At 41.5% G+C, this 14292-nt stretch overlaps 1 protein-coding gene across 6 annotated transcripts in view; it reads right to left on the bottom strand.

The window, feature by feature from the left end:
- JARID2 (jumonji and AT-rich interaction domain containing 2) overlaps nucleotides 1-14292 on the bottom strand; it is a 218544-nt gene that overhangs the window by 45441 nt on the left and 158811 nt on the right. For all 6 annotated transcript variants that reach the window (XM_080609914.1, XM_080609911.1, XM_080609912.1 and 3 more), the window contains one exon: nucleotides 121-297. In XM_080609914.1, coding sequence (XP_080466040.1) covers nucleotides 121-297 — 177 coding nt within the window. The remainder of the gene's footprint in view (nucleotides 1-120; nucleotides 298-14292) is intronic.

Raw genomic sequence — 14292 nt, 5'->3', positions numbered from 1 at the left:
CTCATTATGGCCTGTATCTTTTTTCACTCAGATCGAGGAGGACGGACAAGGATTAAGCACATTCAGCTCATAAATTTCTTTTCCAGGCAATGCAGGAGAATAGCACTATTTAAGACCTACCTTGCCCATTTGGTACATGTTTATGTGTTTTTCCTTTCCTGGGGGTTGACTGGCATGATGATGAAGCATTGTTTGTGGCTGTTTTTGTGTCCTCTGTCTCCTCCTCCTCCTCTTCTTCATCCTCATCATCCTGAGAGCTTCCAAAATATACCATGTTGCTGGGCAGGGCTGGAGAACCTGATTATTATAAAGAAATGGCTCATTAGCATCATTATAGTCACTTACTGCACTAACCATATTGATCATAACCTGCTTTAGTGTTATGTATAGCAAAGGTAGAGAGGAACTCAAGAGATGTAAGGTCACACTAGTGCATGACTAACTGGAGGTTTTTTATTAAATTTTTTACCAACATGATATGGATGTGCTTGAAAAGCAGGGCCCCCCCTCTCCAGCACATTCTATTCATACTTTAGACAATCAAACAGTCTTGCTACAAGCCCTAATTAATAGCTTTATGTATTCAGAAAAGGACTAATGCACACGCTTAATTTCAAATGTGTGCTTAACTGCCTTACTGAAGTCTTAACGCACAAGCTAGAAGCTTACAGCTTTTCCAAGCAGAAGCAAAAAGAGCATTTACAAAGCAATCTGCACCCTGGTAATATTTTTTAGGTTATTATTACAATAAAATAAGGATTTAAACTTCATAATGCTCTGCAGACCTCTACAGTATTGTACACAATGCTTTGCAGAATTCTGGTTTAGTTTTAAACTAAGAGAAAAGCCCAGATACTGAGATTAATTTGCCTAGCATATCCCTGGCAAAGGAGAGAAAAGAGCAAAGGTCTCCTGATTCCCTGTATGCTCCTCTTGAGAATGTTGCTTCTCATCCCTTGTTTACTTCCCATGATGCTCCCCCTAACCTGTCTTGTTTGCACAAGGGTAAGATAGAACATACAATTCAGTGAGCGAAGGGTAAGGATTCACAAACTTAACAATACAAGGTTGTAATTGAAATGTAACTCTTGCACAGAATTCCTTTAATGTGTGCGTCATGCAGCAGTTATGGATTTCCTTGCACTGCATCAAGACACACGACATGACTGTAGCAATCTAATAACTTATATTTAAATGTATGCATGCTGCTGACAACTAATGTATACTTTCCCTTATGCTTGACACTAGTTTCTACTTCTAGATAAGTCTTCTATCTATCCCCTGGTGGGACAGGTGCCCTAGGAGCCTTCTACTTATTCATAAGAAGACTTTTTCTGCTGCAGAAAGGTTAAAAATAGGAAGTCGACAGAATTGAAGAATGGGGACTCATCGCTTCAATTATTTTCCTGCAGCTAAATAAGACAAAGGACAAAGAGAGCTGGGCTGCAGACCAACAACACAAGGTAGTGGCTATTTGGCTGATGCTTCCTTGTGAAACACTTCCAGCTTCAAGCTCTGCAAAACAGCACAACTGTGTGTTTTGTTTGGTTCCGAGTTGTTGGTGTTGCCATTGCCAACAACTAAAGTAAAGCTTATTTTTGGGTTGTGTATTTTCTGCTCCCACCGAGTTTGTACAAAACACTCTCAGCTACAAAAATTACATTTTAATGAATGGATACCTAAATATGGCACAAAACCTGGGATAAGCTGCTTCTGCAATGACCATCGTTTCCTAAGCGCACTGATTTTGGATGGGATGGAGCGAGTTTTCTTCACAATGGTTTGCATCAGGGCGATGTTTTGGATTTGTGACCAAACCAGTGCTGATAACACAGGGATGTTTTAGCTATTGCTAAGCAGTGCTTGCATTAACATCAAGGCTTTGCTTTTTTTTTTTTTCCTGCTCCTCACACTGCCCTGCCAGTGAGTAGTTTCAGGGTGCACAATAAGCCAGGAGGGGACACAGCCAGGACAGCTGACCCCAACAGACCCAAGAGATATCCCAGACCACATGACACTGTGCTCAGCAATAAAAGCTGGGGGAAGAGGAGCAAGGAGGAGCTTTCAGAGTTAGAGCACTTCTCTTCCTAAGTAAACATTATGTACGATGAAGCCCTGCTTTCCTGGAGATGGCTGGACACCTGCCTGCTGTTGGGAAGTGGTGAATGAATTGCTTCTTTTGCTTTACTTGTGCACGCAGCTCTTTCATTACCTTATTAAACTGCCTTTATCTCAACCCAAGAGTTTTCTTGCTTTTACCCTTCCAATTCTCTCTGCCATCCCACTGGGTGGGAGCAAGAGAGCAGCTGTGTGGTTCTTAGCTCCCACATGTAAAGAACTTTGCTCCTGGTCTCTGTAATGGCTCCTTTGGGACTGCAGCTGCCTTGGGGAGGAGCAGAGAGAAACCCTCCACTGGCACCCTACGCTGTGCGTCAGTGGTAGCCCTGGGACAGATAGGGGAAACACTGCAGCAGCACCTCAGACATGACAATTCTTCATCCCCGAAACAACATCCATATTAACCCATCCAATCTAGACATAATTGTATGGACACATATAGTTATCCTAGGGGAAAGCCTTTTGCATGCCACAACTTCCATAATTACATAGACTAATGATCAAATTAAGACTGCTGACATGTTTCACGGCAAGGGAGTTGTTGCAATTTACAGAAACAAAAACCTTTACATTTTTTTATGCAAGCCCAGAACTTTTTGGCACACTAAGCAATCAACCATAGTAGGTAAGAGGTGCTGAGAGGCATGTTAATTCTTCTGCTTGGAGGGGAGCTTTCATTCTCAAAAGCAACTACCTAGAACATTCCAAAAGAGTTACTGTAGGCCAGCACTGCCTGAAAAATAGTCTTTTTAATTCCATCTAGGTACCCAAGCACGTGGTATGGATTCAGAAGTTATTAGTTCTGCAAGTCTGTACTGTGCATCAGTTCTAATCAGGATCTGAAGTCTGGCACCATCAGTGCATTAATGCATTGACAAATGATGGCAGTGAAAGAAACTTACTGTTAGGAACCCTCAAAATTAGATTCAAGCACAGACTGAAATCTCTCTATTGTAATTAGAGAAACAGTCAGAAATTTTATCCTTCTGAGACATTAAAATAGAAGACCAGATATAGCATCTATTCTCTAAGCTTCATCTTCCCCAGAGTTCCATATCCCTAAGCTTTATTGTCAGCTGCTTTCAACAGCAACCAGCAAAAAAAGAAAAAATCATCTGTGAGGCAAATGTTATTACAATAGTAATTCCCCCCCCCCCTTCTTTTAAAAAAAATAAAAAAAGCACAGAATAAAGAACTGTGTCATTCTGCTTAGAAAGGAGGGAGGGTCTAGCCCAAGCAGATACAAACTTCACCTAACTCCTGGTATTCAACCGTGGCAATCTCAGTGCATAAATCTGGAGTCAGAATGACATTTTTTTAATTCTTTCCAATTGAGAATTATGAACAACAATGGTTAAACTGCATTCCTGGGACAGCTGGGACTGCTTGAGAAGTACATTTCCAGAGAAATTAGACTAGCAATGTCCAATAACACGAGAGCCCTGCTAGCCCTCGCTTTACTGATCGAAGTGCTCTGCAATATGAGACCTTGGAGAAAAGCCGGCATTCAGTCTGGGTTGCCTTCTCCTCTCCTCCCCTCCCCCAGCCTTCCCTACGTATTTATTAAAGTTGACTTGCAAAACAAAAGGAAAGGAAAAAAAGCTGGACTCACGCATTTTTGTTCTATTTAAGCACTGTTATAGATGGAAGACACCGAAAGAAATCTAAAAGCTTTGCATTTTCTTGCTTTCTTTCAGTTCTGGAATAGCCTCACATTCTGAGAACTTTTTCATACCTGTGGGCTGAACTGGTTAAAACCGCTTTCGCCCTACGTAGCTAAACATGTCCAAAAGGCTGAGAAAGCCTTTAAAATACTGAAACAGGCTGCTCAAGCTTAAGACACCACAAATTCCCTTTAGAAGCAAACTGAAGGAAAGACAAATCTGCAAGTACACTGCGATTTCATTCAAGCTAAAAGAATTACAATTATGTTGATTAGGCAACACCTAACATGCGTTAAGTGTGAGCAACTGACACGCAGTGGTGGTTTACACCCAGCAAAGAACTAACAGAATCCCCCCAAAACTCTTCTTATGGAAATAAAACTCAGACTTCTCATGACTGAAGAACTAATAAAGTTTGTAAAAGTGAAGATGCATCATTATGAGTAGAAGCTAGGTGAACACTCCCTTTATTACAATAAAGATTCCTGTCCCACCTCATGGTGGATCCTGTTTGTTACTCAACGCTGCTGACCCATATAAACAATTCTAAGTAGTGTTACTATAGCCACGAATGTCTAAGACTATTGCAGATGCAGAAAAGAATGTGTGCTCAAGAGCTGGTTTGGTTTTTCCAGCTGTATCACTTTGTCTAACAAAATATATTGCCCTTGCTGGGGATGCACAATTAAGTCAGGAGGGGACACAGAGGCACGGCTGACTCCAACTGTCCCAAGGGATATTCCATACCATACGCTGTCTTGCTCAGCATATGAAATTAGGGGAAAAGGGAGGAAGAAAGAACATTTGGAGTGATGGTGTTTGCCTTTCCAAGTAACCGTTAGGTATAACGGAGCCCTGCTTTTCTGGAGATGGCTGAACACCTGCCAGCCAATGGGAAGCGCTGAATGAATTCTCTGGTTTGCTCTGCTTGCACATGAAGCTTCTGCACACAGCTTCTGCTTTACCTATTAAACTATCTTTATCTCAACCCACGAGTTTTCACACTTCATTCTTCCAGTTCTCTCCCTCATCCCACTAGGGGGTGAGTGAACAGCTGTGTGGTGCTTTGTTGCTGGTTAGGGTTAAACCACAACCCATGTATAACAGATACTTATCATGGAAATGACGGATTATAGCAAGATGATAAAACCCCTCCAAAATGTTGTAAGAATAAGCAAAACTGCAGGTTCAACAGATGCATACATACACACACATTTACAGAGCACAGTTGTAGATGCTTGCTTGACTTTTTTTTTTAAATGTACAACACACCATTCTGCACATTTTTGCCTTTGCCTGGATGCGCTGCGCAACAGAAATCCATGGGGCAACTATTCCAGTTCATTCTTGCACATATTTTACCAGCCAGACAACAAGAGTAGAGGTGAGCAATCATCCCACCTCTTCCTCTTGCAACAAGAGCAACATTAGAATTTAATTGGTAACCAACAGCAAAAGAGAAGAACGGCAGTGCTTTGGAGAGGGCAACATCTGTGCCTGGGAGGTGCCGCATACAAAGTATCAGCACTCTAGGTATGCAATTCCCCCCTTCCTCACTTTCCATCCTCGAGAAAACAGCAGAAAAATCTGTGAGAAGAGTTACGAGAGCTTGTGGCTGTATTGAGTTTTACAAGTCTCCTTTTGTGCCAGGAGCTTCCAAGTTGTGCAGGCAGCTGCTGCCACGGGCACTGCCGTGGATGAAGGAGGGGAGCAGTCTCGAGCATGTGGGCAAAGCATGCAAGCAGCCCTCCACATCAAGAAATCCACCCTGCCATGCGCCCCATCAGCAGGTGCCTGAAAAATCTGCTCACTCAGCAAATCTGATGGTAATCCAGAAAATAAATTTGACTTCCCACCACTTAAAGACATTTCATACAAGGAACCATCCAGGCTGTCTATGGCTGTGTGCACATTTTTCTTGGCATCCAAAATGGTTTACAGAGCATCTACCTCCATCTGGCCTTTTGTTCTTACTCCTGTGCCACCACCTTGACTGTGGCAGTATAATTTTTTTGTGGGGCCATGTGGTGAATCGGATCAGGGAACTGATTCAGATTAAAATCCCAGACTAAGGAAATTAAAGTCCATTAACAAATGCTGTAGCTGTAATGTAAAGTTACACGGTCTCAAGTAAAGATTTGGAAAATTTCTATGCACACTTTTTCTTATTGAATGTGTAGCTTAATATATCACTTTATGTTATTAAACAAAACATGAAACACAGTATGTTTCCAATCTCGTGTAGAAGCTGCACATTTTACATTCTGTCCTGACGATGTCTAGGCACACACTTCCTAAATGCCTTTCCTTCCCCCCTCAAGACAGTTGTTTTGTTTTGCATCAGTATTTGCAGAAAAGCCTGTGCCATCACCAGAGAACTGGATAAGGCATTCGCAACATGATGGGAAGGAAGGAAAAGCTATGGCAGAAGTAGTAAGTTGAAAGAAAGGGCATGCAGGAGCAGCAGGGCAGAAGGGAAAGACTCAGATAAGCTGGGGCTGGAAAAAGAGGCGTGTGGCAAGAGGTAAGTTAGCAGACGGACACAGGCTGCAGGAGCAATGGGACAAGAAAGATACTGAAGGACTTACTGACATTAAATGGTAAGAAACTCAGTAAAGCAGGAAGGATACCTTGTACTGATCAGCTTTAACAGCAGTATGTGTCTAATAGTGCTGTTGACCTGCTGCCCTGATCTGAACATGTGCCGCTCACCTTTTCCTGCTTAAAAGTCACTGTTAACTTACAGTCAAGAGCAAAAAACGTATGGCCAAGGCCAGGCAACAACCCAAAGGGAACTTCCCAGCCCCCTCTGCCTCCTCCAAATCACTGTGGAAAGGCCAAATTCCCAAAACTGGCCCTCATCATGCGATTTTGAAAGCCTAACAGATTGCCAGGGCTGCCTGAAGGACTGCAAGCCAGGCGGAAAACTCAGGCAACTAACAAAACCCCAGGTACCCTCTCCTCACCAGTGGCAGAGCAGGAGTTACTGCTTCTGGGGTCAGATACACTGGGCACAGCAATTTTTGAGAAAATCATTAATGTAATTGTCTTTTTTTAATTCATTCATCATGGTTACAATAAGCTATGAAAGCTATGAAGGGAGGATACTCAGCCCTTTAAAAAATGAGGTTTGAAGTACGTTTGGCAACTGTTTTCGTCAGTATCTGCAGTTTCATTACTGAAATTCTCTTGAGTATTTTTGTCTTTCCTCCTCTTGTGAGAGCAACACAAAAGAAAACCTAACTATATAGGAAAAACAATTACCACGACTACACACAAGTGTTGCCTAATGCATATGAAAGGATGACAAATGTATTTTATGTCCTCTGTATAATAATTTGATGCTTATACAACAATAAGTACAACGTAAAGTACTGGGTTTTAAGCCACGGTGCTGCTTTTTGCAGTCTTCTCAGAAAGATGTTACCCTTTGCATGCAAAATCCAGGCTTGCTACTAACAGAAGGAAGAACTGACACTTACACAACCTGTCCATACAGATGCGCTGATCTCAACAGCAACTGCCTGATTAATAGAATAAGCTATACTCTCTTTCGGCTATTTTATTTGATTAATGAGGTTATTAAATTTCATTTGACAAATGTGTCATTTTCCCTCCTAAATTACAGTATGTTTTGTTTCTCATTAAATTACATTAACTTTTGTCTTGGACTAGCTAAACATATTAAAAAACCTCTGAATTTGGATCTGAAGAGTAGAATCAGAAGTATGGAAAGTGCATGCGCTTTGCCAAGAGCACTATTTCATTACTCTTCAGAATTAGCTGGCAGTGTTTCTGCAATATTTACTGAAGTACAAACCAAATGTTTTCATCTGGACAGGATTCAAACCCTGGTATGTTACAACCACAACAAAAATCATCTCAATCCAAGAGCCTTCTCTGTAATTTGGGCTGTGGTTTCTGCAAAATTGGAGGATTCTTCTCCATAAATTATTTACACCAACTCCCCCTCTAGTTCCTCTCTGGTTTTTTTTTTTCCCTCCTAACAATTAAACATAACCCAGATGTGCTTTGGAAAAATCTTAAAACAATTTAAGACATCAGAATGATTTAAGCACAAGGCACGTCAAGGTATGTGGGACTTAAGCCTGCCCCAATAAACACGTGGCATGCCAAGACCTACAATGAGCTGCATCCAGAGGTTTGGCAGCTTCTCCGACACACGTCCCCATTTTGGGGCTGTATGCAGGTGGAAAAACCTTGCTTCCCCAAATGCTTCCAACATACTGGCATCTCAGTATTTATAATTTAGGGCCTGCTTCTCATTTATAATATGTCCTACTCATTACGCTTTGGCAAGACAGCAACAAGTCCCTGAAGTGCATATAAATGCAATTTATGCCCGCACTTTATGGTTGTTTTACAGAGCAAGGCTGGATGAGAATAAACTGCATAAACTACATAGGAAAGCACAACTGTATCTCACTTGTCTGACTCCACCTGCAAGAAAGGTTGCAGAGGCAGCTCCCCGGTGCCTGACTGAGAGGGAAGAAAAGGCCATCCCAAATACAAAAATTAAACAGAGCTTATAAACACACCAATTCTCCAACTCTCCCTTCCTCTGCCATTGTACAAATCACAAGATGCTTAGTGTTATGGACAACTTATCAGCTAGTGTAGTAGCATAAACCCCATTTTCTTCATGGTCCATTCTTCAAAGCAGTAGAGCTAAAACCAAAAAGGAAAGGAAGTTGTTCCTTTTCCAGGGAAATGGAGTAAAGATGGGAAAATCTGTGAGTCCCTGGAAAAAAAGGTTCACTTTCCAAATTTCACAAAACACACACCAGAGTCCACTGAATATGAAAAAAAAAAAAAAAAAAGTAGAGTGCTTCTCACATCTAGAATTCATATCTGACAGTCTGAAAGCATTATACCTTCACCAACTTGGCTAGATTCGGCAGTGAACCTCAAAACCAACCCTTCCCACATACACTTCAACTCCCAACTTTATGTTCCCCTCCATCATGAACAAGACAAGTCCGCAAGTCTGAAACCACTGCACTGCCATTCCCAAAAGGCTACCAAGCTGTTTTATACCCAAGAGATCCTGAAGCCCATCTCTGGCACAAAATAAGCCTTTCAGGGAGCACTGAACCTATGGAAGGTTCACAGGTTTACAAAGCAGGCCCAAATGTTTCTGGCTGTGAGGAAGGGCAGGAATTGCCTTTGCCCATTGCCTTTACATGGCCCACCTGGGCACCAAAAACTGTGGGCAGCAATATTCTGAAGTGCTGCTGCTGCTATCACAGCACTCATGATTTTATGCCAGTAGCTTATCCATAATCAATATCCAACTATGCCAATACCTATATACAGAGTTAAACATTTATCTTCATTTTACAGAAAAACTAAGCAGCTCGCTGAGGGACTCTGAGTGAGTCTGTGGCAAGTATAAAGGCTGAACCGCAAGCCTCCTGTTTCAAAGAGTTAATTTCATCCCATGGCTTTTTGCAAGGTTAGATACTAGAATCATTAACAGACAGAAGAAAGGGGCCCCAAAACAGGAAGAGCAAGGAGAAAGTACTTTGATTCAGCTGTAGTACTACATGCAGGCTACTCTATCTTGCACTCAGCAGCTCTCTCCACCTCTTAAATCTCCCAATAGGCACACACTGATGGGAAGACACATGCTTCACTGCATGCCTGGAGGGACAGCCCTCAAGAAGCACTCCAATCGCCTGGGAAGGAATACTACTATGGTAGTGATTGCCAGGCTCTCTCTGCATACTTCATACACGTGCTGTTCTGTTCACTGTGAGTCCGCATATTCACTTCTCCCTGCCAACACTGATCATTTTACTCGTTCTAAACCACCACGAGATTTAGTTACCAGCCTGAAGCAGCATATTTCACAGGTGGACTGAGCAGTTGCACATATGAGAAATACCTCTTATTTTACACACCGATGTTACTCCTAACTTTAAAAAACTTCAAAATTGTGAGATTACAGTTACGAAATGCAAATTTTTTTATTAAATGTTTGAGCAATTAAGACTAAATACCCCCAGAAGTTATTCTTGTGTTTTTAATCCATCCTAAAATGTCAGTCTCAAATACCAAATGATCAACAACAGAACTGATAAAAAGTCTTCTTCCAGTACTTTAAACAAATGATTGTACATCTGCATGTTTTAATATTATTTTGGAATTCTAAAAACTAACCCAGGCTACACAGCAGCTCACATTTTTGAACAGTGTCAGCATTTCACTGCTTTGCTTCCAGCCTAATCAAGTTGCTGTGTTACTTAATGTGCTTGCTCTGATCTGGTGAGCATGTCTCCACAGTGGAAATGTGCTCCCTTGGAAGGCTGGTACTTCAAGTATGTGACTCATGCAGTCACTGGCTCTCAAAGTCCATTGTACTTATTGATACTGAGCTACCAGACAACCGTATCTTCTGCCTTGTCAGAAGCTAGGCAAATTAACTGTTGTTTTCTACCATGCCTAAAAGTAAGAGCTCCCAACTTTTTGATTTTGGGGGGCTCTCCCGCTGTAATGGAAAACCTCTGCAAGTATCTAACGGTACAGGCAACCTCTCCTACTAAGATTCAAGAGAGAAGACTGGGTTCAAAAGCCCCCAAGCCTACCACCCAAACAAGGTGTTTAAAAACAAAAATCAAAAACCTGTTTAAGAGCAAGCTGCAAGAGAACTGGAGCACTGAGATTTAGAAGCTACTCAAGTTCAGAAAAACATGCTATAGTGAGATATTCTATTTTGGTTTTGCTCAATTCTGATAAACCATCAAACCACTATTAAGTCCTTGCAGTACTCAAAGACAATGAACATTCACACATTTTACAGAACAGTTGTTAGAAGAGCCTGAAAACTCAATTTGTGAGATCTTGATTTAACCATCTTTATTTAGGAATCCCTGAAATTCACTAGCATGCAGCTCCCACAGGCCCAGCTTAATAAGAAAATTGATCATGGGAAAACATCTTAAAATGTAGGCTCCTAATCATAGCTTTCCTGTTATCACCTTTTGCCAAAGATCTATTGCTTACAGGGAGTTGTTTCTCCTTCCCCCTTTAGCCCTGCATTATTCTCCCTGCAGTTTTTTTTAACCTGTAAATAATTACGGAGAGTAAAGTTAACTTAATGCTCTCTAATGTAAGCTATTGACAAAAATTTGATCAGAGGCAGAAAATACAGCAAAAGTGAAAGCCGCTGTACAGCCACATGGAGATGACACACTTACATCTACACATGCTGCTGAAAAGATACTAATTATGCTCCAGCAAAGGACATCCAGGCTCCTTCAAATAACCTATTTAAAGATAAGAATGCTGCAGACAAACACTTCAGAGATACCTGTCCTACTCCCTTCCTTGTCTTTGAAATTCTGAATCACAATATACTAGTAATTAAAATAAATACATAAATAAATAAATAAATAAAGGGAAATAATTTTAGAATAATAGAAAGCATGGGAGCCCTTGCCAAGTGTAGTCAGTTAGAGGTACTCCAGGGTTCTCAGATATTCATCAGCCATTACAGCTTTCTCATTCTGCTCTGCTTACCTTTTAAGAAGTAATTAGTACATTGTATTATCAAATCAAAGAGTTCAAAAAACAAACTAATTAAAAATATGTCTAAAGTCCCTAGTAGCCTGCATAATGAAACCAAGCAGGTCATCTTGGTTAAATTATCTCCCTTTGAAATAACAGGATGCTAAAAATAAAAAATTCAAGTGATTTGAGTCATTAGATTTTCTGGCATTTAGCAGAAGGCCATCTAAACAGGACTTCTTTTCCTAAGTATGGAACCTTACGCACGTCAAGGGCCTTTCTTCCACATTGTCACGACAGTACTGCTCCATCACCCACAGAATTCAGCTGCTGCTGCTTAAAATACCCCCGCCCCCTGAGTACCTAAGCCTGAACTTGTAGTGGTGATGGGATTTTTAAATTGCTCTATTTAAAAACAGAAAAGAATTTGAAGGACAACTTTAAACTGTGTCTTTGACGCTGTTGCTGGGTGTGGAACAAGGACAGAGACATGATTGCGAAACTGTTTTCCCATCAGTCCTGGAGGAGATACCTTTGCTGAAGACAAGCTCTCATCATGAATGCAGGGACTATTTCATCAGAATGTTTTGAAGGACTAAGACCTAAGAGAATCCAAACTTTAAAAAATATAAACCAAACCAAAAAACCCACAAACATAGGGATTTACTCTTCTGGATCTTATTGCCACTACACTTACTACCAAACAATTTTCAAAGTGCTGAACTTACACCCTGTGAATGTGCTCTTATTTCCATATAATTGTATGTCACATTTCACCATGGAAGTGCAACCAACCACAGCTGGATAGACATCTGGACAAGAAGTCAGAACAACCACATGTCCCACCATGCAAGCAATTTTGAATCCCTTGGCATTTCAATAAATAACAGCACAGAGGTTCAAAACCAAAACAAACCTCTTCCAAAAAAATGAAAATCACAGAAGTCTTCTGTATGCAGGGTTTAAGTAAGCTGCTGGCTCTTCTCTTTCCAAGCTCACAGGGTACCACCAGAAGAGCAACCTCAAACTGAGCCTGCTGGTGCCCTGGAAGGCCACTTGTGGGACCTTTCTGGAGCTGAGTGTACCAGCAGGCTGCTACAGGAACTCCCTGTAGGCATATTAAGAACCAGCTTCCACCTCCTTTTCCCAGTGGGCACACCAAAAGAGACAACCACCTGAAGCTAAACCTCCCAAGCAACCAAATGGGCACAATCTCAGGTAGCCAGGACCTCCTGAAGGACAAAGCAGTCCAGACACTGCAGCCAGAACCATGCTAATATTTATCTCAATAGCCCCATTCCTTCTCCCTCCAAGCCACAGACACTCTTCCTGCACCTCCACAGAAATTAATCCATATAGCAGATACCCAATCCTGATTTTACTGATTCTTTTCAGGCTTTATAAAGGGGTGATACAGCAATAACCTTGTGGAGGTGCTGAAACAGAGAGCTGACAGCTTCTCCTTCCTGCTTTTCTTCAGCCTGTTTAAGCAGACCAAGAACATGCCATGTGTGGCACTCAGAGCATTCCTCTCATGGTTTTTACTATAATTGTAATTGGGATCTTGCCGTCTGAATGCACGTGTTGTCTGAAATATACGAGCGCTCCTACATACTGAAGAAATTAGGAATGAATAGCAAGTTCTTAATTGACAGTACAAAACATCAATTATTCTACAGATGAATAACAAAGAAGAAAATTACAGGTGCAAGAACTAAACAGTCACTGATTAAAATTAAAAAAAGAAAGAAAAAAAAGAAATTTAAAAAAAAGAAAAACAACCTTCTGAATGAAGTACTGGAAGAGGACAAAAGTACCCATGCTTCCCATTTGCATTGTTAAAGCAGAATGCCAAGAGACAGTAGGAAATAAAAATGGGGACAAGTCACATCCCCACACAGGTTGCTTTTCTTTAAGTGCAAGTGCCTCCAAAGCTATAAATAACACATGCTTAGTTAGCAAGCAGAGGAAACAAGCGTGTGAATGCAGCCATGTGTGCTCACACACATACACACACACCCCCACCATCTGAATTTTCCCACCAACAACTGTGGCAGTTGGCCCAGATCACAGCAATGACGTGCTGCCAACAGACTGATCAACCTCACAGCAGACTAAATTAGAAATACATTTCCACAGATTAAATTTCAGAGGACTGTAATATAACTTAAACTTCATTAGAGATTCTGCTCCTCACGATCCTTTAAACAAACACAAAAGCTAGCAAACCACCCCCCTCCATCCCTCCACCCACCCGCTTTACCAGAAGTCCCAACAGGATGGAGGTTCCATACTGGACCAGAGTCAAGACAGATAAATTATAAACCAGTCTAGAGCTATCACAGCCTAAAATCTCACAGAAAAGAATTAAAAATAAATCAAACCATGCTGCACTATGGTGAGAAGGCCTCAACAGGAAGCTATGGGTGGTGTTGACCAGTGTTGCTCAGAGATGCAACAGAGATCTCAGAACTAGAAAAGGGAACTCAAACACAAGCTTTGAAAGACTCAATCCACTAGGTAAGAATTTGCAGACAAACCCTCTGTAACAAATGCACATCCTTTCAGCAAGTAATGGGGCAAAATAACTACAAAAGGGTTTGTTCCAGCACATCAAGGATGAAGCAGTGACTAGCAAAGAGTGCTATGGGGGGCACCTGCCGAAAGAGAAACATACCACGAGAGCTATTATGACAACTGAGAGATTAAACTGAAAGATGCAATCTTCAGTACATTACTTGGGACACAGGGGAAGTCCTAAGAAAAAAGACCACTCATGTAAGGTCTTCCTCTTTAGCTTAATCTGGACAGTCAGCTGTACCTCACACTAAGGTCCCCAAGTCTGACATGCAGGCTCACAGACATGCTCCAGTGACACACACTATACAGCTCCAGACAGGCTCAGGCACCTGCTACTGTGAGATAATTCAGGTTTCTTGCTGTATAACTTCAGATGCCTCATCGACACTGCAGAGTGAAG

The sequence above is a fragment of the Psittacula echo genome, assembly GCF_963264785.1.
Source record: "Psittacula echo genome assembly, chromosome: 2".
NCBI lineage: Eukaryota > Metazoa > Chordata > Aves > Psittaciformes > Psittacidae > Psittacula > Psittacula echo.
Note: the sequence above shows the minus strand (reverse complement) of the source record. Positions and strands in the feature narration are given on the sequence as shown.